The sequence below is a fragment of the Corticium candelabrum genome, chromosome 12 (assembly GCF_963422355.1).
Source record: "Corticium candelabrum chromosome 12, ooCorCand1.1, whole genome shotgun sequence".
NCBI classification, from domain to species: Eukaryota; Metazoa; Porifera; class Homoscleromorpha; order Homosclerophorida; family Plakinidae; genus Corticium; species Corticium candelabrum.
The window spans coordinates 7,177,459-7,200,449 of record NC_085096.1 but is presented as its reverse complement, the minus strand read 5'-3'; the positions used below and the strand labels follow the sequence as shown (position 1 = coordinate 7,200,449).

Below are 22,991 nucleotides of genomic sequence, written 5' to 3'. Positions count from 1 at the left end.
TCATCGCATCGCTAAATAACACCAGCTATAACAAAATCTCGAGTTAACCAGGCTTTGGGTGCAGCAGACCTCCTTACGGATCTTGATGGCTAACTGTAAAACAAATTAACGTACAAATTTCTTTCAAGAGAGATGTATGCAAACATAATAAGAAATATTTTTCAATTAATGAAGCGGTATAAGAAACTTCAGCTGCAGACAGGGTTTTTGGCGGAAATTCATGTATTGAAGACCAGTACCAATCATATTGACAAAAGTGCATGGACCACCTCTACCATGCAAAACGTGATCATCACAAAAAGAATGTCAATTCCACATCCAGTAGCCTCCAATTAACGTGCAGTGCGGGAAGAACTGTGGTTCCAGTAACATAACAGCAAGATAATGGAACCAAATTGGGTTCGAATATAACCTACTGGATGGTCATGCATCTTATACGGTCATGCATCTTACATGGTCATGCATCTACTAAATGCTAAATGCTTGCAGGTACCTAAAATAGCAGGAGTCTGCATAGCTGTTATTAAATGTCTTTCAAATCTAGGCACGTGTTCACTAATCCTAATCCTAATCCTAAATGCTAACTCTCAAATTACCTGGAAAACCTAGACACTCACGGTTTGTCCATATCCAAGCTTTGTCCATGACACATATATAATGAAAAATGACAACCAATGTCTTTACAGATTAAGCTTGCACAGCAAATATATGAAAAAGCTAGCACTCTAATATTTTAATTTTTGACCAATTCTGTCCAGCCATTAACAAAATACTCAAGTACAATACTGCTGACTATGATACAAATGTGTCAACTAACTGATTGCTTTTGCATAACTTGTTTCAGTTTTCTCAAGTTGTCTATTGTGAGGGTGTCTCCAGGCTGTAGCTTTAGTGCTGCATTGTAGTAAGTCTCTGCTTCTTCATATCTTTTCAAAAGGTGTAGCAAAGCACCCAAATTCATGTTCACTCCTGCACTCTGTAAACAAAATTGCAGCTTACATGTAGTACAAATTACATTAACTTAAAACACTGAAGGAAAGATTGTTAGTCCATGGTACTGTATTAATGAAAGAGAGCACTACACTGCTGAACCCTAAGCGCCGAGAAATTGACCCCTTTCCAGTTCTGGGTACTTTGGTTGTACAGTAGAATTAGCTACGTGCTTCCAAACGCACTGCAAAGCAGGAAACTTACCTATGTGTGTGTTCCTAGAACACCCAAAGATTTATTTTAGCCTCAACAACAAGGCACAAGTACGTATTCCAATCGCAACAATGCCTAAGGTTAACAACACCAAACAGTTGCTGTACCCGTACTGCAGGGCCGTAGGAACTGGTCCGGTCGGTACGGTTTTGGCTGGACCATATTTCGACAGTAAATTATGAAACTTGTCTGTCTCTCTTCTCATGTCTCTAGCTTTGCCCATGAGACTATGACTCGTTTCAGTCGGTGGGGAGTTTCTGTGGTTTGACAAACGGTCCGTTGACGATGATGTTCAGCACTTTCCTGGTGGTCACTGATATCCACTAGGCGTGCTGTACCGAGTTCGCGGTCACCGTAATGCCTGCAATCTATATCGAATTGGCTAGCCATTGATCGTCGTGTGGACTACACAGAAACATGTACCCTGCTGTGCTCACCTGCCGAATTGGTGGATGCCCAGATGGGAGTAAAGACCCCACTTGCCCATCATGGAAAGGCAGACGACACATTACGTAGTTTGCCCAAAGCAGATTATATAATATTGACTAAGTTTTCTATTTTCGCTGCCTTGAAAGTGTGGAGTGGAAGGTCATTGCGTTGCCACGTCGCTGTCTCTACCTCCCTCGGCGTCCATGGCGCTCTGCCTATTAATATAAATTACTTAAGCTAGCAGCATCACACTCTGCTCAGATCAGGTGATCATGTCAGACAGAAGTTATTCGACAGTCGTCTTACACTCAGTCAAAGACCAACCACACCAACCCAGATATTGCAGACTTCGGCAAGAAGACCACTGTCAAAAGAGCATTTCCACTGTACTGGTTTGACCATAACCACACCCTCTTAACGCGCTATCCTTTGACCACGCCCTCATAAACATACACTAGACCAGACCATTCTCAAAATACTTCCTACAGGCGTGTACTGCCAAGCACATATATACTTGCAAGCATGCACAAATTAACACAACGTGCATGTCACTAGACACAAGCATCCCAACGCTTGTCTATAGAGATGGATGAGTCACACTAGACCCAAGCATCCCAACACTTGTGACAGACAGTCTTATCATCACACGGTAAATCACTTTGGTGCGGCGGTTTGTCGCAGGTTCACTTACTCTCTCTGTTCGCTAGTCTCCGTTCGCTATAACCTTGAAGGTACACGTACACTCGAAAGTCATGATCACTAATCAAAATTGGAATGTTCTGCGTAACTCCGCCTAGAATAAAGGACAAGCTCCAACAACCATATGTCTAGATTACACGAGCACTACAGTGAGGGACAGCATAAATGCCCGCAACTTTAACGTGTGCTAGCAACTTCGTCCTGCATATTTTCGGCCCATCCCACATATGTGCGCAATCACTGTAGCGCGAGCTATCTAATGGTGTATGCCACGTGGTCGTAGCTAACAGAATAACAAAATTAGCGTTCTGTTTAATGATTGACTATTGTATGGCTGTGGCTGTTTGGTGATTGGACAATGGCCTGACAACGCTGTAGTTACGCTAAACCCGCCACTCCCGTCTCTGCTATTGCCATGGACTCCACGCGTTGGAGTAAGAAGTAGGTTCAATCTCGAATGCTAGCCATGGCAGCAAAACGGAAGAGGATGAAAACATCATCAGGAGAGGGGCCCCTTTCAGGAACTCGACGGCGACAGCTCCATCTCTAGATAGCGGCTTCTCAGCTCCTGACAGTCTCAATCAGAGCTCAGATTCTTTCTCGGACAGCTACGTTTAGGATAGTTTGGATAAGTGGGTAAGATCTTTAGCGTCTGACGATCTGAAGATGCTGTCGTTGTTGCTGTTTGAGTTTGTCCACAGGCAGCGAGACATCAGAAACCGTCATGAGCGCCGCTGCAGCTGCGTTGTTGCGTTTATTGACTGCTAGATGATTGTTTGCTGTTAGACTTATGAGTTGTGTTCAATCAATATCAATAGGTTGTGTTATAGAAATGTCCTAAGCAAATAAACAGTTGCCAAACAACTAAATGGACGAATATTCGAAAACATTTTTGAAAGTTTTTTAGTCCAATGCGTCTAGATGCTCTAGATAAGTTTCAGCATCAGCAGCATCAAAATGAGAAAATGATAGGCTCCAGAGTGTATCTTCTTTTGGGGCCTCATTTGGTTAATATCTCGAGTGCACAATAAAAATTTAGAAATTCACAACGGCAGATTGTTAGAACATTATATTACCAATGTCTGTGAGCAATATTGTCGACTTTCGGCAAACTATACATATTTTGTAGAGAAAAACATAAATTTAGTAAGCAGCCGAGTCTTTTCATTCCTTCTATATGAAGACGCACTTTGATATCTTATTTACATTGAGATATTATACATGAACTATTAGTAAAGAAATGTGCAAAGTTTCAAGCGAGACCGTTTAGACAAATTCAAACTACGTGCGTTTTCCTGATCTAACATGTGCAGGCATTTATACTGTCCCGCACTGTACCAGTGAACGCACACTATACATTCCAAAACTGTTTACATGGTTGTTTCCGTCAAGTCGGTCGGTCGTACGCTACTTCCAGTAAGACGACTACTATAACCTTCACTACGTCTAGAGTTAAGCCTTGGATGGACTAAAGTCTGTCCCAGAATTAAAGTCATAATGGGTTTGGGGGAGTAACTTGGGAGTGGCTGAGGAAACCCTGCACCTTGTAAGGACCATATGCAATGTTGTTGCAACAATCAATTATAGATCCAGTTAGCCTCAGTTTACTATCCCCTCCAGGTAAACTAACACAGGTACTAGATAAGTAAGTGTTCCCTGTACGTACCCACAACATCCGAATCTTTTAGCTACAGTAGCTTGGCTACAAGAAGTTCTTCAGTAGATCTATGTGGTGTGCAACTTGGGAGGGCCTGCCTAATTAGCGGACATCTGTCCTTTGCAGCTGTGTAAAAATAATTGCAACGCATTTTCTTTTACGCGGCTGGTTGGAACTCAATAAGCCCCATAACTGTTACAGTCCAAGTTCTAACTTAGTAGTCTGCAGTCAATCAGAACTCAGATGCATTTTCAGAAGCAAAATGATAACAGTATCCAAACCGGAAACAGACTGTGTAGTGCAGGTGACGTAACAAGTTTATAGCAGTCACCAGAGATTCCATTTGGAGGTCCCACGCATTGCCTACACCCAACGCTCTCTGCATTGTCAGTTTTGGCTTTCAGTTTTAATTCTGGTCTGCTAGTGTTTGAATATTTTCTATCTATTTTCCAATGGCAACACAATCAGGAAGACATATAAGAAGTATAGAAAAGTCAATTGTGCTTTCCGTGAGAGATTTCTTTGTGAAAGAAAAGGAGGATGGCCCCATCCTTCTGGACAAACCGATCCAGAGAGTAGCAGAAGCAACAGGGATGCACCAGAGAACAATCTACAGAATCTGCAGAGAACATAAAGATAAGGGACATATTGAAAGTCCAAGGAAGAGAGGGAGAAAAGAACACAGTGGACCAGTTAGAGAGTACACAGACAATTTTCAAGAGGCTGTAATCAGGAGAAGAATTCATAAATTCTACACTGACAAAGTCTTCCCCACATTAACACTACTCCACGCTGCTCTAGTAGAAGAAGAGGAGTTTCCATATTCAAGGGCAAGTTTGCATAGGATCATTAGCAGAATGGGCTTTCGACATAAAACTATGAACAGAAAAAAATGTTTATACGAACAGCACCGCATTGTGGCCTCACGAGCCCAATACCTGAAAGAAATCAAACGATTTCGATCAGAAGGTAGGCCTATTATCTACCTTGATGAAACATGGCTAAATCAGCACCATACAGTGACAAAATGCTGGACAGACTATGACGGGAAAGGTGGCCTCAAGATTCCTAGTGGTAAAGGAAAACGACTCATAATCCTTCATGCAGGTTGTGAGCAAGGGTGGATTGATGGAGCTGAACTGATTTTTGTTGGCAAAAGAGACTCAGGCGATTATCACAACGAAATGAATATTTTACATTTCATGGAGTGGTTTAGAGAGAAGCTGTTACCAAACTGTCCACCTCGATCTGTGATTGTGTTGGATAATGCCAAGTACCACAACGCAGTTGTTGAAAAAATACCAACCAAGTCAAGCAGAAAACAGGATATGTTAGACTGGCTTGCAAAGCATAAAATTCGCCATGAAAAGAAGATGTTAAAAGCTGAACTATATTTCTTAATTTGGGCAACCAATCCTGTTTCTGTATACCAAACAGACGTCTTTGCACAAGAAAAGGGACACAGCTGTTTGCGTCTCCCTGTTGGTCACTGTGAACTAAATCCTATAGAGCTCGCATGGGCACAAGTCAAAGGTTATGCAGCTAGAAAGAATACAGGGATCAGTGGTTTTACTATGGAGAACATTTTGCAACTTGCCAGAGAAGGAATGCTGGAAGTCACACCAGATCGATGGGCTGGCTGTGTGGAACATGTAAGAGAAAAGGTGGAGAAGCACTATTGGGAAGTAGACGGACTGATGGACGACCTAGTTGAGCGAATGGTAATAGAAGTAGGCCATGGTGACACCTCGAGCTCTGAGTCTGAAGAAACTGTTAGCGATACAGAAAGTGACTAACTGTTGACCTTTGGTATTGTACAGGGCATAGCAACAGCAGGTAGCTAATTTATATGTCCATTAGAGTATCAACTTCAGTCTCAATTACAGTCTTTATCTTAAAGAGTTGAAACTAATTTGGCAAGCTATGCATTTAGAGAACGTTGATTGACATAACTCCACCCTCTATCTCATTATATTTCCAAAGTGTGCTGTATCTCCTCTCTAATACACCCTATGAACAACACGTTGCCATAATTGAATAAAGGGAATCAAGAGCTATCCAATGATGCCCGTATCAATCCCGTATCTTCCAAAGTGGCCCCTCAGCTGCCCGTTTTCGGTTGTGACTTTAATGCTGGGACAGACTTTAGGTCAGTGCAATTTCCGGCCATTCAATTTTTTAGTTTGGTTAAAAATTAAAAAGTACATCGTGCATTTTAATTTTTGGACCAATTTTTATCCCAAACTTAAAAATTACAAAATTGAAAATTGAGTTACTACATAGAAGAAAATCGAAAATACAGAATTGAAATGACAACTGCACTTTCCTGCCAAGTATATTCTATCTAGTCTTCAGTGACAGCACCTAGACGTGATATATAGCAATTTGATTGTTGGCACTGTCTCCTTCAAGGTGTACATTCTAGGTGACAATCCCAAGTAACAGGCTGATAAATAGGGGTTACTAGTAATGATCTAGGATTCTATAGGAAAGTGAATTTTTTGTTCAGCTGATGTGGCGTCTCTAATTTGTTGATTGTACACACTTGCGCTAGTGGAGGGATTCAGTTTGTAACACGCTTGCAGGTATAGAAAAGGTGCACCTGAACTTGCGCCAAAGGAATTAGAATTGTGGCACAGATTTAACTTAATTAAGCATAGCACAGTTCACCTGCATTTGCCTTAATTAAAGTGCTAAGCTGATTAGCTTGTTTTAGCACAAATTACTGAACACAATAAGTGCACAACAGTGATCATTGAACTGTATAACTCAGCACTCACCATCTTCTGGATACAGTACAGGTATTGTTGCTGAAGAAAATGGTGGATTTGACCATAGGTGTAACAATTAATTAATCAACAAGAACAAGGCGCTCGATTTATTCAACAGAAAATCTCTCCATGTTGATCATGTGCTAATTATTATCTTTTGATAGCTTGCTCCTATGTACACTTGTGCCACAACCCTAATTGCTTTGTATACACTCCCAAGTCTGTTACAACCAATCCCTCCCAATAATCGACGAATCACGCCACATCAACTATACAAGAATTTGCTTCCCTAGCTAGAGAATCATATAGATGGTTATTGCATAGTTATTAACTGCTATTTCATCAGCAGTAGGTGATAGCTATTTGAGCTGTTTGTCTGTCAATTGTCACCTAAAGTGTACACCTTGAAGAAGACAGTGCCAACAATCAAATTGCTTTATCACGTCTAGATGCTGTTGCTGAAGACTAATAGAATATACTTAGCCAGAAAGTGCAGCTATCATTTCAATTTTGCATTTGTGATTTTGTTATATGTAGTAACTCAATTTTCAATTTTGTAATTTTTAATTTTTTGTTGAAAATTGGTCCAAAAATTGAAATGCACGATGTACTTTTCAATTTTAACTAAACTAAAAAATTGAATGGCCGGAAAGTGCACTGACCGGACTACAGCAACACAATAGTGCTTATTATAATTTATTGTCACAATGAGTACCTGGGAATTGAGCTTCAAAGCCTTCCTGTAATACATCTCAGCATCCCCATACAGTTGAGCTTCTCTAAACAAGAACAATCATAACATAATGCTGTGCCATTCACTACCATGTTTGATTTTACCTGCATATATTTCCTGCATTAAAAACAATGTCAAAATTATCAGGAGCAATGTCAGCTGCTTTCCCAAACTGCGTGGCAGCAGTTGATAAGTCACCCAATCCACGCAGAAAGTGCCCTAAGAATCAGAGCAAGATGACTGTAGCCACAGCTATATTGTGATAAGAAATGAAACCGTAGTGAGTATATGGATCAGATGCCGCTGGCTGTAATTCAATTGCTTTCTCAAACAATTTTCTGGCAGAGTCAACACGATCCTAAACACAACAAACTACACAACGCTTCTACAAACTAAGAACTTCACACTAACTGTTTTGGCATATAATTCTGCTAATGTGAGATGTGCAGGCATGTGGTCAGGTTTTGACACTAGTGCCTTGTTGTACCACATTTCTGCTTCTTGAAATCTGTTCATTGCAGTCAGTGTTTGACCCAGCATGTTGTATAAACTTTGAGGGGCATAGTCCAGTGGCAGGTTGTTGATAGCATACATGTATATGTCAACAGATTCCTACAATGTACAGCAACAGTTGTGAATTAAAACTACAGTGATACCTCATTTGTTTTAAAGCAGATTTAAGGCAGCTGTATATAACTAATTACAGTTGCTTCATCCACAATGTAGTTGCGGAGCATATAAAACTAATTTCTCCAATCTTATTATTATTATAAGGATTGAGAGTTAAACAAGAGACAGCTTAGAGAATGGTAAAAGCTTAATACTACAGTTTCTTACTTGACACTGGCTCAGCAAAAATAGTTTGTCAGTGAATGAGCAGTGTACTCTAGTTAAATTATGACTAAGACTACAACTCAACAATGTTGCCAGCATAGTTAAGGGCCAGACTGTCAGGTGAAATTCAATTCAACAAAAAACCCTCTAAGACAAAACCAATCAATTTCTTGAAGCTTGGATTTGCTGATCCAGTTTAGAGCATGAAAAATAAAAATATAACTTGATGGGTACATGCACAATGATCTACCTAGTGCCTGCTATGGCAAGATTTGGTATAAACATACTGTAATGAGATATCTATGACCGTGCAAATGTTTAAAACAAGCATGTCGTTCCACTGTTTCTGTTCTGCATTCCATTCGAATGATAGTTTAGGTGGCATCATAAAGATTGATCACCTCTTTATGAATTATACCCGTAAGTGGTGCAATAAAACTGGGCACGCTCAAAGCACTACAACTATCAAATCAGTTTAGTGGAGCTGCAACTTGCCATTTTAAAGATATGCTTTTACACACACACACACACACACACACACACACACACACACACACACACACACACACACACACACACACACACACACACACACACACACACACACGGAAGAAGCTGCCGTTAAACGGTAATGCCCCCCAGCCAGATGGCTGGGATCCTGTGCACTAAGCAGTAACTATGGGCCGTGCTAAGAAATCTCCTGGAGCCTGGCCAGGTGCTCGCAAGAGCACCGACTGTGATGCCAACTGTGGTGTGGGCACTCGAAGTCCCACCTGGCCCCCAGTGGCTGATGGACTTTGTCGCTGTCGGAGGCATTTGCCACCCCAGTCAAAGACCAGGTACTCATTTATACTCCTGAGTCGAGAGAGGCAATTGTGTAAAACACACACACACACACACACACACACACACACACACACACACACACACACACACACACACACACACACACACACACACACACTCACACATGCACGCACGCACACACACACACACACACACACACACACACACACACACACATACACACAACAACAACAACAACAGCAACAACAAAACTGCAAACATCAGGGGTTGCTAATTTCTTGGTCATGCCTAGCTGTGCGTTATTCAAGAAAAACGCTGGGTCTGCGCTAGCAATCTTCTGGAGACAGGTCAGGTCCTCACAGGAGCATAAGCTTGTGAAGCCATCTGTGATGTGAGCACCCGAAGTTTCACCTGGACCTCAGTAGCTGATGTTACATCATAGCCAATGGCTGCTTACAACTCCAGTCAAAGACCAGGTACTCATTTATACTCCTGAGTCAAGAGAAGCATTGTGTGCAAGCTTCTTGCTTAATTAAGGAAATTATGCCATAGTTCGCTATCACTGTGACTTGAACTTGCAACCCTGCAAGGTCCCAGATGTACTCAGTCCATAGGTGACTCTCTAACCAATTGAGCTACAACACCACACACACACACACACACACACACACACACACACACACACACACACACACACACACACACACACAACACAAACACACACACACACACACACACACACACACACACACACACACACACACACACACATCTGAATAGTAATTTGTCCCACAACATTATGCCAGCTAGTACTGTACTGTTAGAAATTGTTATGTTTAATACACAAAAATAATACACTATTATGTTTACAATACAATATTTTTGTTGTGCAATATGAAACAGCATTCAACTAGAGTAAAATGCTTACGGGACCATAAAATGATAAATCTTAACACTGAAACAAAAATCATAACGATGACTTTGAAATACTACAAGACACAATTCAATTGAATTTTGAATTGTGGAAAATCAGTGACACTCCCTCCAAATATGCCATTATGCAATTACAGCCTCTTCTCAGACAGTTTCAGAGTTGTGTGCAAGCCTGCTACATACTGCCTGCAGCCAATACAAGAAGCTGAACAATGTTCAACCTCAGATACAAGTCATTTCCACAGCTTTGCGCCACAATTGCTAAAATCACCCACCCGATGCTATTGCCGCTTGCCTGATTCTCATGATCAAAACATTATAAAGTGGTATTGCTATGAAGTATTACACCAGCATATTGTTTACTTGTTTTATACCACAGCATTAAACTTAGCAACCAGTAAAAAACAAAGAATTGACAACACCACTGCCTGTTTGCTTTCACCACACACTTATGTTTATGGTGTTCACCTGATTGCGTCCTTGACGATGAAGAAGTCTTCCTAAGTTATACTTACAAGAAGTTACTAAAAACAACAATATGCGATTATCACACAATCCTCGATGACATATGACATTAGATGTAAAGGTATTGACTAATACCTGCATGGGCATGAGCTTTGGGATCTTTGAGACCTTCATCAGGAATTGTGATGCAATGACGAAAAACCTGCAGAAATCGAACACAAAACATCACTACCTCCTCCTACACTGGCACTTAAAGGTACACTCCATCGTTTAGCACTACGCCCATGCAAAACTTGATTGCATAGCTACGCAATCAAGATAGAAGGTTGGTCTGAAGTACAGGCAAAGCTGGATATGAGAGCACTAGATATTAGCAGCAAATAGCCTGACAACAAGAGTGCATACGATGGTCACACGAGAAGCATTCCGTCAACGTGCACTAACGCTAAGAGCCTCGCTACCATCAAAATGCTAGAAGACACTCGTGAGAAGTTGAGAAAATGTGCCCGTGGGTTATGAAATGGGCATGGATGCGCATGCAAGGCTGAAGGGAGCAACCGCACTGCATGTGTGTGCTTGCACTTATCACATGACCTAATTATTGCTTACCACATGATCATCGTATGCGCTCTGTTTTCACGCTGATATGTAGAGCTCACATGTTCAAACCTGGTTTTGTGTAAAACATAACCTATTTGGTGCCTTCGACTTCAGGACAAATGATAAGTTGGTTTGCACGCGACCCGAACTCTGCTTCAACAACGAGATTGCAAAATTGCTCCCGTACGTTTTCCCTATTTGTAACGGTGATTACGCTCTGATATCCAGGTTTGCCTGTAGTTCAGCCCAACCTTCCAACTTGATTGCGTATAGTATGCAATCAAGTTTGCGGGGGCGTACCGCTAAACAACAGAGTGTACCTTTAAACATCTTTGATGCAAACTTTCTAACTAATATGTGCAAAATCCAACTTCTGTTTACACAGACTACTCCACTGCTTAGCAAAAAGCAAGCCTAAGTACAAATCTATCCCCCAGCAACGTAATAGCAACAAACCAACCAAATTACAGCAGCAACAAAATAACCAGTACTAAAATAGCACACATCAGAATACACACAATGAATAAACTAATCTTTCATGAAACAGTCACAAAGCTGTCTACAAGAACCTAAACCTTTACAATTAGATATGCAGAAAGCAAATCTTATACTTATATTATTTGTACAAGTACTGGTAAACCTCCATTAGCACCTCACTTCAAAATTGATCACCATTCATAGCCTTATTGCTACAAATACACTATACCACGATAACAGCCATTCAATCCATGATCTAGCCATTTTCCACACCTGTTTCATATCTGAAGCAAGCCACCTACACCATTGCAGTATGCAGTACAAGGTCACCATGACAGGCTTGTACCACAGTGCACTGGCATAGCGTCAGGGAGGGAGAGGGGACACTGTAGCCTCCACAAACTTTGTAAGCGTGTCAAGCAGAAGTGTCATGTGAGTTATCAAACAGTCACCCTTATGTTAGTGTAGCGTGTTAATGACTACATTAAACTATCTGTTTCATAGAACACATCAGCATTTCAGTATGGTGAAGGCTGCAGCCAGTGTCGAAAACGTCGTAACAAACGAAGTGCGCATGCCCATTACACTTTCACAGTCATTGTCGATGTCCATGGAGACTATGAAAGAAAAGACAAAGGGGCATGGCTTTGCATTGTAATGATCAACCCCTCCAAATTTGAGTACCACGCTATGCCAGTGCACAGTGCAGCAAGCTATCAGTGTAGTGTAGTGCACGTGACTCATATCTGACTGCCACATGCATGCAAATATGATAAGAAAAATATGTGAATATCATACATTCTTCCAGCTGGCCTGTAAATCAAAATATAGCTTTGATTAAGTAAAGAAATGACAAGAATATACCCATGTAACCATTTCTACCAGTCACCATTTAATTACTTTAATTAACATGTACAAGAATACACTTACCTTCTCTGCTTCTTTCTTTTCATTTACCTCTTCCAACACTATTCCAAGGTTAAGATGAGCAGCTAAAGGAACAAACCATGTTTCAGGCCCTGCAGTCACCATCACCAAGACAAAACAATTCCTGTTTACTGACATGCAAGCGTTGGTCTGAACTTGACAGCATTGTTGTAACTCACTATTGCTTCCTGATAACGGGTACCTTCTTGTAGCAAAATTCCTCTACATATAAACCACATAAGACACCAATAGAGTAAACAGTATAGACATCACATATATGTTAGGTAGTCCGCGTCAAAACTATTGACACATTTCCAGTTTACTTGTACTATTTTTGGAAAGTTTCTAGTTTTGCTATTTATTAAGATACCACGCCACTTTTTTCTCAAACAGCTGAAAAACAGTCACAAAAGCTATTCCATAGTATGCACATCCGCGTAGAGAGCTTATCCATCATGAAATGAGTCATGAAAGACAACGCCACGATAGCCTGTTACTATACCGCTCCAGTACTAGGAAACCATTTGAGATCTGCCAACTTTTACGTGTTTCTTGCTCTACTGTTTACTGAATTCTCCAAAGACTGGACACTGGAGAAGGAATTTCAACGCAGAGCTTCCCACTGAAGACCAAAAAACTAGCCAAAAACCATCGAACAACTTCAATTAGTGAACATGACGCAACAAGAAACAACAAATCAGCAAGCAAACTTGCACATCAGCTTGCAGCCCAGGAAGTTGTCGTCATGCAGTATTTCACCAGCAGAAGAGAACTTCATGACGTAAGTATCGCTACACGATGCCTTAGAATTAAAATTCTGCTGCTAGTGAAGCTGGAAAAATGACACTCTGGGCGCCACAGTTTCTCGATTGGTCCGATAGCTCACCAGATCTTGCACAAAATAGAAAACTTCTGGGTGGTCATCACGCGGGGTGTTTAGCTTCCTAGGCCTCAAAACGTGAACTGGAAGACACAATCCAGGCGGAGTAGCACTTGCTCACGCCTTGTGATCTGTTGCCATACACTGAACGCACCTCTAGCCGAATGTGCCTTTGTCTAGAGCTACGATAGCGAGGACAATGCTACATGTATCAAAAATGAAAGGAGGACACAAACTACTGATGCGCACTTGTGAGATTCCAAAAGTCTAGTAAATCTACAAGTATACACAATAGTTCTCTCTACCTAAAAAATGTATGTGCCCTGAAACGGATGCGTTTCTGCTCATGCTACACATGGCCATGCCACCAAGCGTAATGTGTCAATAGTTTTGACGCAGACTGTACATGCCCCATACAGATTGTAATGAGCATCTGCCATATTTGGTCTGTAACTCAATGCATTGCGATATGCTGCCTCTGCTTCATCTGTCCTCCCACTGCCTTTCAAAACGTTTGCCAAATTACCCCAAGCTATGAAACAAACTGTGTGTACACTATATTAAAATGAAACATGAAAGCTAAGTCACCTTTAGCTGGATTGACAGAGATGCCAGATCTAAACAGGAAAAAAAGATGAAATTTCTGACAACAAAGACAACAAAAACCTAGCTTAGCCATTACTATTAACTGTGACAACTCAATAATCTTGCTAACTCAAAAAACTCAGTCAATCAACAACCGGCAAAACCACATGTCCCGTATAATACCCAACTCCACAACATCCCCAACAAATAAATTAAACTCTACTCAAACAATCTTATTTGTAAAGCTCTATACCAACTCGCCTAAACATTCAGGTGGTTGTCCTTTAGTTGTTTTCTGGCTACGTCTAGGTAACTTCTCTGTCTCGATGGAATCATCATCCGAATCAGAATCGGTCGCAATCGCATTATCAGCTGGCGGAATGCCATGTTTTTGGAGACAATATTCTGCTCGACAAATGGTTCACATATACTTTTCTAGTAGTGCCTGTGAAAAACCTGACCATGTAGTATCTTTGCCCTAGAACTTCAAGAATTGTTGCTGGTTTCCAAAACCTTTTCCTTTACTTTCTGGCTGTCTAACAAAAACAGCTTCTCCTAATTGAAAGGGTTTCCTTTCATGAGACGTATGATCATGTTGTTTCTTTTGTCTCTCTTGACACTCTTGAACTTCGCGTTTCAGTAACTGCTTAGTCTGATCTTGATGTGCAGGTAATTCTGGCACTAGCATATCGAGAGAACATTGAAGTTCCCTACCCAATAGAAGTTTGGATGGAGACCCCCAGTAGTGTCATGTCCTGTACTCCTGTATACCATGAGAAAGTCAGTAACAACGTCTTGCAGATTCGCTCTTGTTGTTTCTAATCCTTTTCGGACTGCTCTCTTAAACGACTGAATGAATGTTTCTGCTTGTCCATTACTTTTAGGGTGGTAAGGAGGTGCTAAACTGTGAAAGATTCCTTGCTGATTACAGAAATCTTTGAACTCTTTTGCCACAAACTGAGGGCCATTGTCGGTGACGATTTGCAAGTCCAACTTTCCTTATCCAATCCATCCCAAGTAGATTGGTTCCCACTCCTTCCTTGACATAAAACTGAATATCAGCTAACGAGTTTCAAAATTGCAGTGTTTTGGCACAAATTCCTTTAAATGTCATAACTTTTCCCGATGCATTTCGAAGTCTTCCTTGAGAAGCCGACAATTTAGGACTCCCAAAACTGAGCATTTAGTAAAGATACGTCTGCTCGTGTGTCTATACAAAATTGAATTGTTTTACCATCTATTGACACATGCACCAATATTTTATTGCTTTCCGAGCAAACTTCATCTATCTTGCAAACGTCCTTGCAGATTGACTCTATACTTGGATCAGTAGTGCTTGAATCTGAAGCACTATCATCACACAGCTTGGTCAAAGCAATATGCCTTGCTTTTGTTCTTGCCTGTTTCAACTATTTGCCGATCTGGAGTTTTAGATCTGCAAGCAAGTTCCACATGACCACTGTTTTTACAATTTGAACAAAATAGTAAATCTCGGTGTTTTCTCAAAGAACATACTAGTTGGTAATGCTTTCTGTCTCCACAAATGTAGCATGCACCCACACGTCGTTGCTGATCATTCTCATTAGTATCTCTAACATAAACTCGATCTTCCTTTGCTTGCCTTGGTTGATGCCTTGTTTTCCTGATATTTTGGATGGTCTCCAAATTCACTGACGCAGAAGTATCTTGTGTTGCTGCAACACTATCCATGGCACTCTCCAACATTCTAGCGAAAGCCAGTACCTGTTCTAGAGGTGTCGTCAAAAGATTATCCCTTTCATAGAACTTCTGCAACATTTCATCATTGCGCAAACCAGCAACAAAAATATCTCTAACTCTACTATGATATTCTGCCGGAGCAAAACAACAATTTGCAGCTATTCGTTTCAATGCATCTAGATATAGATGAACAGTCTCACCAGTCTGTTGAAGATGTCTGTGAAGACATACCCGATCCACGATTGTATTGTATGTCTGTCTAAAGAAGCTGCGTGTGTGCTCAACAAGCTCAGGCAACCTCATATGTTTAATCTGTTTCGATAAGACGGAATTCTCAAGCCGCAGACGTAAATCTTTGTCTATGCATTTGATGATTAGATTCTGTTCTACTTCTTCTGTAATGCGGTGGTCAGTCTTCGCTAAATCTCCAAAGAATTGGAAAGAATGTGTCTACCAGCTGTCAAATCTACGTAGAGGATCTTCACTGTCTTGGTCCCTGAATAATCCAATAGACTTTTGTAGCCTGTCAAAAGCCTTGTAGCCTAGTGGAGTTTTAGCTTCGTGTGTCATCTGTTCACAGTGCCAATCTGTGACAACTCAATAATCTTGTTAACTCAATAATCTTGTTAACTCAAAGAACTCAGTCAATCAACTACCAGCAAAAACCACATGTCCCGTATAATACCCAACTCCACATTAACCAGCTGTTGAAAAGCAAAGTTTATAACATCATACAGTAATGAAACAATGCAACTCCACAACACGACAAGTTACGAGGAGTAAGCTCGCATAACACGCAGATAACTGTACATATGGCTACCCTGCAACAAGCATATTTGACAGACAGATGCACTATCCTCCCTAACAGTAGAATTTACACTAATTTGAGAAATGAGAAACTACAGATTTACAAAAACTACATCCATAGACACAAATATGGTATGTTCAGCAATAGGTTAAAAATCTCTCCCTGTTTCTCTTTTGTAACCACATACTAACATACCATATTTCATCGTTCAAGCACTGCCCTTCAAAAGAGTGCCAGCTAACCGCTGCAAGGTACTGGCAAGCAAATTTATTATATGTTGCACCTTTAAAAGGGTGTCAGAATGTACATGTATATAATACAACTTATAAGAAGACTTAAAAATTATAGACATCTTCCTTCAAGCTTAATTGGCATAGTATCTTATGCAGATGTACACAAGAATCAAGTTGCTTGAAAAAGAACAGTACAATGAAAATGACAGAAATGTGCAAGAATTGAAACAAAGAGGCTAGAAAATCTGGTTGGCCATTATTATTGATACCATTTGGCCATTCACACGTGCAGTACATCCAATAATAAGCACCACCTTCGAAAGAATGCTTAGAAGTAGAACTAGTAAAGCTGTGTTCACACCAGCACTTTCACAGCTTTGCAGGGCCATAGGAGCTGGTCCGGCTGGTCCAAACATGGCCGGACCACTTTTTCTAGAGTAAACTTTCACAAGTGACCTATTTCAGGGCCGTAGAAACCGGTACTGTGGGCATGTTTAGGTCAAACCATCTTTCAAAAACTGTATTTGGAACAGTCGACGATTAATGGCTGAAACTTTCTGTTGAAATTATAGGTGACTAAATAACTAATATATTTACAGTCAAACAAAAGTAAACTAAAGTCCATACCAAAATTAGAGACAACGTTGGAAAATTCCCGGATCTCAGCTATCCGATGTCCTAAAGAGTTGATTTCAACACTAATACAAAGTTCGTGCCAAGGCGATGACGATTAGCTAGATATGAGTTGTCATTGGCCTTTTCTTACATTAATAATAGCCATTTCCTGTCTAGACACATGAGTAGTGACCGCCTTCAATTTAAGTTAAAGAGCATCCACAAAAAACCACCTAGGCTTCAAAGCATACCGCTCACGTGATGAAGTAATTAGCTTCAGTCAGAGTCAACATTATCGCCATTTCCTTCACAGACATGGATCTCTTCACTGTCTGAACTTGAATCGTCTTCTCTGCCTACATATAATGATTCCCTATAGCTATGGCTTAGCTATAGCAATAAGTCATCAAAGGCTATTAGCGACCCCTCCTCTAAGCACTTCCTAAGCATCTAAACACTTCACCACAATTCCCACATTGTCTCTAATTTTGGTATAGACATTAGAGCATCTTGACCTAATATATTAATTGCTATCTAGCTAATGCAGGTCGTACTGCGTAGTTACGTATACGCGTATTACAATTGCTGGTAATCGAGAATTTGAAGAACCCTTTGTGCAATACACTAGATAATATTGTATGCTGGACGACTGCTCTTTTGGTGCATTATCTTTGGACCACACCCTTTTAGCACGCGTTAGGCCAGACCACTTTTGAAATGCTTCCTACAGGCTTGCAATGAGCCATACAAAACCACATTAGAATTGCCGCAAAGAATCACAAAATTAAATGTTATTCTCTTTCTAAACGCGCTATAGTACTTGTAAAATCTATCTAAAATCTACATAGCAACTATCGTTTTGTGTGACCACAAAGTCAATAAATAGTTTCTAGTCATCAAAGTACAGTAGCAAGAGTTATCGCATACGAGACACACAAATCACTCATGGTTACGTAATGTTAGATTCTCGCATAAAGTCGTAAACCAAGAAAGCAATAGATTTCGCGTTTGCAGTTGTAGACAGGCAAGTTCAGTTGCTTATTTCTAACAAGACCTGGCAATGGCAAACATGAATTACACTGTTTTTGTAACTCTTTCACAAATGTTTCACACATCTGATTGACTGTTTGTCCATTGTAGCTGGTTGCCACATACGACATATAAGAAATGCTGCTCTGTATTGGACCACACAATGGAGGTGTGGCACATTCCTGCAGCACGACAGAGACAAAGTCAGCAACCTACGTCCGCAGACCAAAAGTCGGTTCAGCTCTATACGTTTACATTACTCGTCAATCAGGTCTTGTGACTTTACAAAGTCCCATTTCTTATGGCTCATAGCTGAAACTAGTAAACTAGTAATTAAAGCGGTGTTTACACCGTAGCTTCCACAGTTATGAGCCTTCAAAGTCCTGAACACCACGTAGGATAGGGCAGTGGCGTAGGAAGATGTTCACGAGGAAGGGCAGTGGCATAGGAAGATGTTCATGAGAGGGGCTGTAGTGTGGATGTCATCAGCTTGCCAGACAGTAAAAGGATTTGCAAAAGTCGCCGGCACAGGAAATATAAATTTCTACACTGGGGGTCTTCAGCCCCCCAGTCCCCTCCCCTGCTTCCTACGCCGGTGTAAAAGTTTACGTAATTGTCACGAAGAATTCCAAATCTAGTCTACACGCTATTTTCTTTCTGAATGTGCTACCTGCAAGATTTATCTTAAGATTGACATGGCGACTGCCGTTTCACATGACCACAAAGTTGGTAAATAGTCTGTAGTCGTCGAAGTAGAGTTATCGTATATGGGACATAAAATCACTCATGGTTACGTAATGTTAGATTCCTGTATAAATGTCATAAAACCAAGAAAGCACTCAATTTCGCAGCCAGGTGATTGCTGTTGTCTATTTTCGACAAGATCTGGCAATTGCAGTTATGAATTGCACTGTTCAGATAAGAAAACTCTCTCATGAAAGTTTCGTGCATACGATTGGCTGTTCGCCCATTGTCTCTGGTTGTCGCGTACAACATAAAGGTAATACTGCTCCGTGATTGGGCCCCACAAATGGAGGCATGGCACATCCTGCAGTGTGACAGACATAGTCAGCCAGCCACATAGTCCCCAGACTGGAAGTTGGTTCAGCCCTATACATTTAGAGTACGCTACTCGCCACGTCTCGTGACTCTTACAAAGTCCCTTTTCTTATGGGTCATAGCTGAACATAAATGTTAAAGCGGTGAGACACTCAAATGAAGAAATACAGAATCGCTTCATATAGACAACACTACTCATAAACATATGGTAAATGCCGCTTAGCCAAAACAGTTCATCACATCACCACAAAATCATCAAGTGTGTATATTGAATGCTATATGAAATTACAAATCCAGTTAGCCAGTGTTCTAGAAAAGTTTTAAATTGAGCGAGAATAGTGCCACCAAAGGGGGCACTCAAAGCGCCACTAAATACAATCAGGAGACCTGTCCCTAGCCTTGAAATTTATTACATGTACCATTTACCTTGCTTTTATTCTTATAGTACCAATACTTCACTAATGTCTATTCCTGGTGTTAAACTTAGCAAAAGCACAAAAAAGTATTTCCATCATAGTTTAATGATTTTGGTACGGTCAAAAGTCATATGTCATGTTATTACTAAGCCTTGCTAACAAAACCGCACTATTATTAGACTTATGCATCTTCGTCCCATGGACAGCACCAACAGTGCAAAGTTACACGTTTCAAGCACACGTAAGAACTAGTGATATATAGTGAACTTACCACAGAGGAATTAAGGACTAGCACCAAGTCTAATCCCATAACACTCACCCTGACAAGTATTGAAAGCAACCGATGATACAAGGAGGCAACTTGCTTAAACTTTAAAGCCATAAATTTGATTAGAAAAATCACTGATTGACATGGTAAACCAAACAGGTATTGTACTTCTTGTCTTAAATTTCAGGTCAAGCGAGGTAGTTACAACATCTAAACAGCATAAATCTAGCTGTGTCTACAAATATTTAATACTGTCATTCTCTCCAAATATGAAAATTTCACAACTTTGAACTACTTATTCAATATACATCTTAATTAATGTGTATGACAACAAACCTTCAATATTCTTACATAAAAAACTAGTTTGGGTACAAAAATACAAACAATTATGCTAAACAGTCATGCAAAGCAATCAACAAAACTCACTACCAGCTGCTGCACAAGCACACACACACACACACACACACACACACACACACACACACACACACACACACACACACACACACACACACACACACACAACCTGTATAGGCTTTCTTCATTCTGCCAGTCTTCATTACGGCGTACTGTCCTCATGATAAACAACAGCAAGACGGACAAAACACCCATTAATATCACCTGCAGCACACCAAAAATAAAGTTATTGCTATAGTATTAATTAATTAATGCAATGTTTTTGCATACTATATAACAATACAAACATCATAATTAAAAGAAACTGACACCTGCACATTCACACCTCAAAACACTAGACACATGTGAATAGGAATTCAAATAAAAGTCAAAGTGCAAGAGTGAAAAATGTACATATTTCACAAATTTTACATCTCCATACACACTGTTCCTAGCTCTACAAACCATACCAAACACATTCACGAATTAAGCACACTAACTAGCAAACAAATGTGCCAACAGAACACTGTTAAACGTTTATAGACAATTTAAAACATTTGAAACAAACATAGTTATACAACTGTTTCCTATGATACAAACTAGCTTCTATACAATCGTCACGCTTTTCTGATTTATTGACAGACAACTTCCATGTTCAGAAAACACTCCTCTCATTCACTTTTATGTACCGTATTCCCGTGAATAGTGCCCTGAGGTACTATTTTTCATCGTTCTGAAACATGAGGGCATTATTTGAGCATGGGGCATTAATATTTTGCAAGCATAGAAACTGTTGCATTGTTCCCTTGCATACCATCACACTACACAAACAAACTAATCTATAACTGTTACCCCCTGGCTACTCTCGCTATCAATTGAGTCATATGCCTGGTTTGTTGCATATGCTGAATCTTCATTGTCACTCAGTGGTTCTATCTGGGTTTCATTTCATCACAGCCGTACACATTGATGGGCATGCATATATACAGTAACAGGGTTTGAATACTACCCCAGAGGGGCACTAATCGAGCATGGGCCACAATTTGAGCATGGGGCATTATTTGCAGAAATATGGTAGATGCATGACAAGTCCTTCATACCGGCAGAATACTGCAGTGATTTGACGGAAGACTCAGTCTGAGCGTGTGTAGACACATCCTGTGCAATTGTTATGGAAATCGACACACTCCCCATGTAGCGCTCGGTTCACAAAACATGTGGATTCGGTGCAAATGACTGGTGTGTGCGTGTATTCGAAAGACCTGGAATGTGCTAATTAGTTAATATCCCGTTGAAGACAAATGAAAATGCAACCGAATGTCATGTTCCCAAAAATTTCCAGTGACTTTTCCTTTCAGAAATATATCCTGGCAGTAGAAACTTGAAAGTCACATGCAGATTCTTACTCACCCTAAGGATACAGTAGCTTGACACACAGACATGATTTAGCACTCTGTGCTGGAACCGTGTAAATTGTATTCGGTGCAAATGTAGCGACATATCTCTTCAGTGAGTCTTCTCGGAGCCATTTTGACAGTCCCATTGTTCATATCGGAAGCCGTCACTTCGAAAGACGCTGCTGTTGCAGGGAGCAGGTGCCTCAAATGTGGCAGCTACTCGCGTGTACTTGGGCAAATCAAAGGTAGGCGTATTTTATAGACCTGAATATCCTACTAAAAATATCTCGTCTTTTTCTACGTCACCGGTGTAGCAGAGGATTTGTTTGTTGGGAGTAACCGGCAATAAACGACACGCTCCGTGCATACCGGCCGAGGGTAAGGAACGGGCAGTTTAAATTTGGTAGAGATCCAATGCATTGTTTCAGAGAAATTTCCTCTTGAAATATTTTAAAATATACTCAGCATGTTTCCAACCAATGCACTGAATATCTTTTCAGAACTCTATCTCCTTGCTTTTGGACGTAGTTTGATGTATAAGCAAAATCAACTACAGCTTGCTCAGATAACCCAGTCTGATGGGACTGCTAGATAGCTATAGCATTGTGATGTAACAATAGCATGTGAACAATCATGAATATTGAAAGTGAGCATTGCATACTCATGAGAAAACAAAACTATCCTATGAGATTAAGCTCACGTAACAGAACTTCCTTCAAATAGAGTCTATGAGGGGCATTCAGTCTCTAACCTGAACGACGAACAGCACTATGTCGCTCTACATTGCACCCCCAAAAGGGGACCCAACTGAAGCGGCATGCTGACGCCATCCTGCCTATGTTCTTACCCATGCCGAGTTACGCCTGGTACCCCAAATTTTAGCCTCGTGGGTGATCCGGTCTAGCAGGCTATCAAACTTATACATATTATACAAACACCTCCAATTTTAGTAGCAAACCCAACACACAAACGTATGGAAACTAAAGACAGGTCATCTACATATTTTCTTCTTTAAAGAGACTTCAACAAGGTGCCTACCTTTCTCATAGCC

At 40.6% G+C, this 22,991-nt stretch overlaps 1 protein-coding gene across 2 annotated transcripts in view; it reads right to left on the bottom strand.

Moving 5' to 3' along the window:
• Positions 1–705: 705 nt before the first annotated feature.
• The window catches only part of LOC134187522 (protein O-mannosyl-transferase TMTC2-like), a 26,694-nt gene continuing 4,408 nt past the window's right edge, over positions 706–22,991 (bottom strand). For both annotated transcript variants that reach the window (XM_062655656.1, XM_062655657.1), the window contains exons 3-15: positions 22,979–22,991; positions 20,674–20,768; positions 14,004–14,032; positions 13,833–13,947; positions 12,672–12,757; positions 12,539–12,600; positions 10,667–10,733; positions 10,535–10,590; positions 7,904–8,104; positions 7,769–7,850; positions 7,597–7,711; positions 7,475–7,538; positions 706–976 (exon numbers count right to left, since the gene is read on the bottom strand). The exon at positions 22,979–22,991 is cut by the window's right edge and continues 638 nt beyond it. In XM_062655656.1, coding sequence (XP_062511640.1) covers positions 809–976; positions 7,475–7,538; positions 7,597–7,711; positions 7,769–7,850; positions 7,904–8,104; positions 10,535–10,590; positions 10,667–10,733; positions 12,539–12,600; positions 12,672–12,757; positions 13,833–13,947; positions 14,004–14,032; positions 20,674–20,768; positions 22,979–22,991 — 1,153 coding nt within the window. In that variant the 3' untranslated portion in view covers positions 706–808. The remainder of the gene's footprint in view (positions 977–7,474; positions 7,539–7,596; positions 7,712–7,768; positions 7,851–7,903; positions 8,105–10,534; positions 10,591–10,666; positions 10,734–12,538; positions 12,601–12,671; positions 12,758–13,832; positions 13,948–14,003; positions 14,033–20,673; positions 20,769–22,978) is intronic.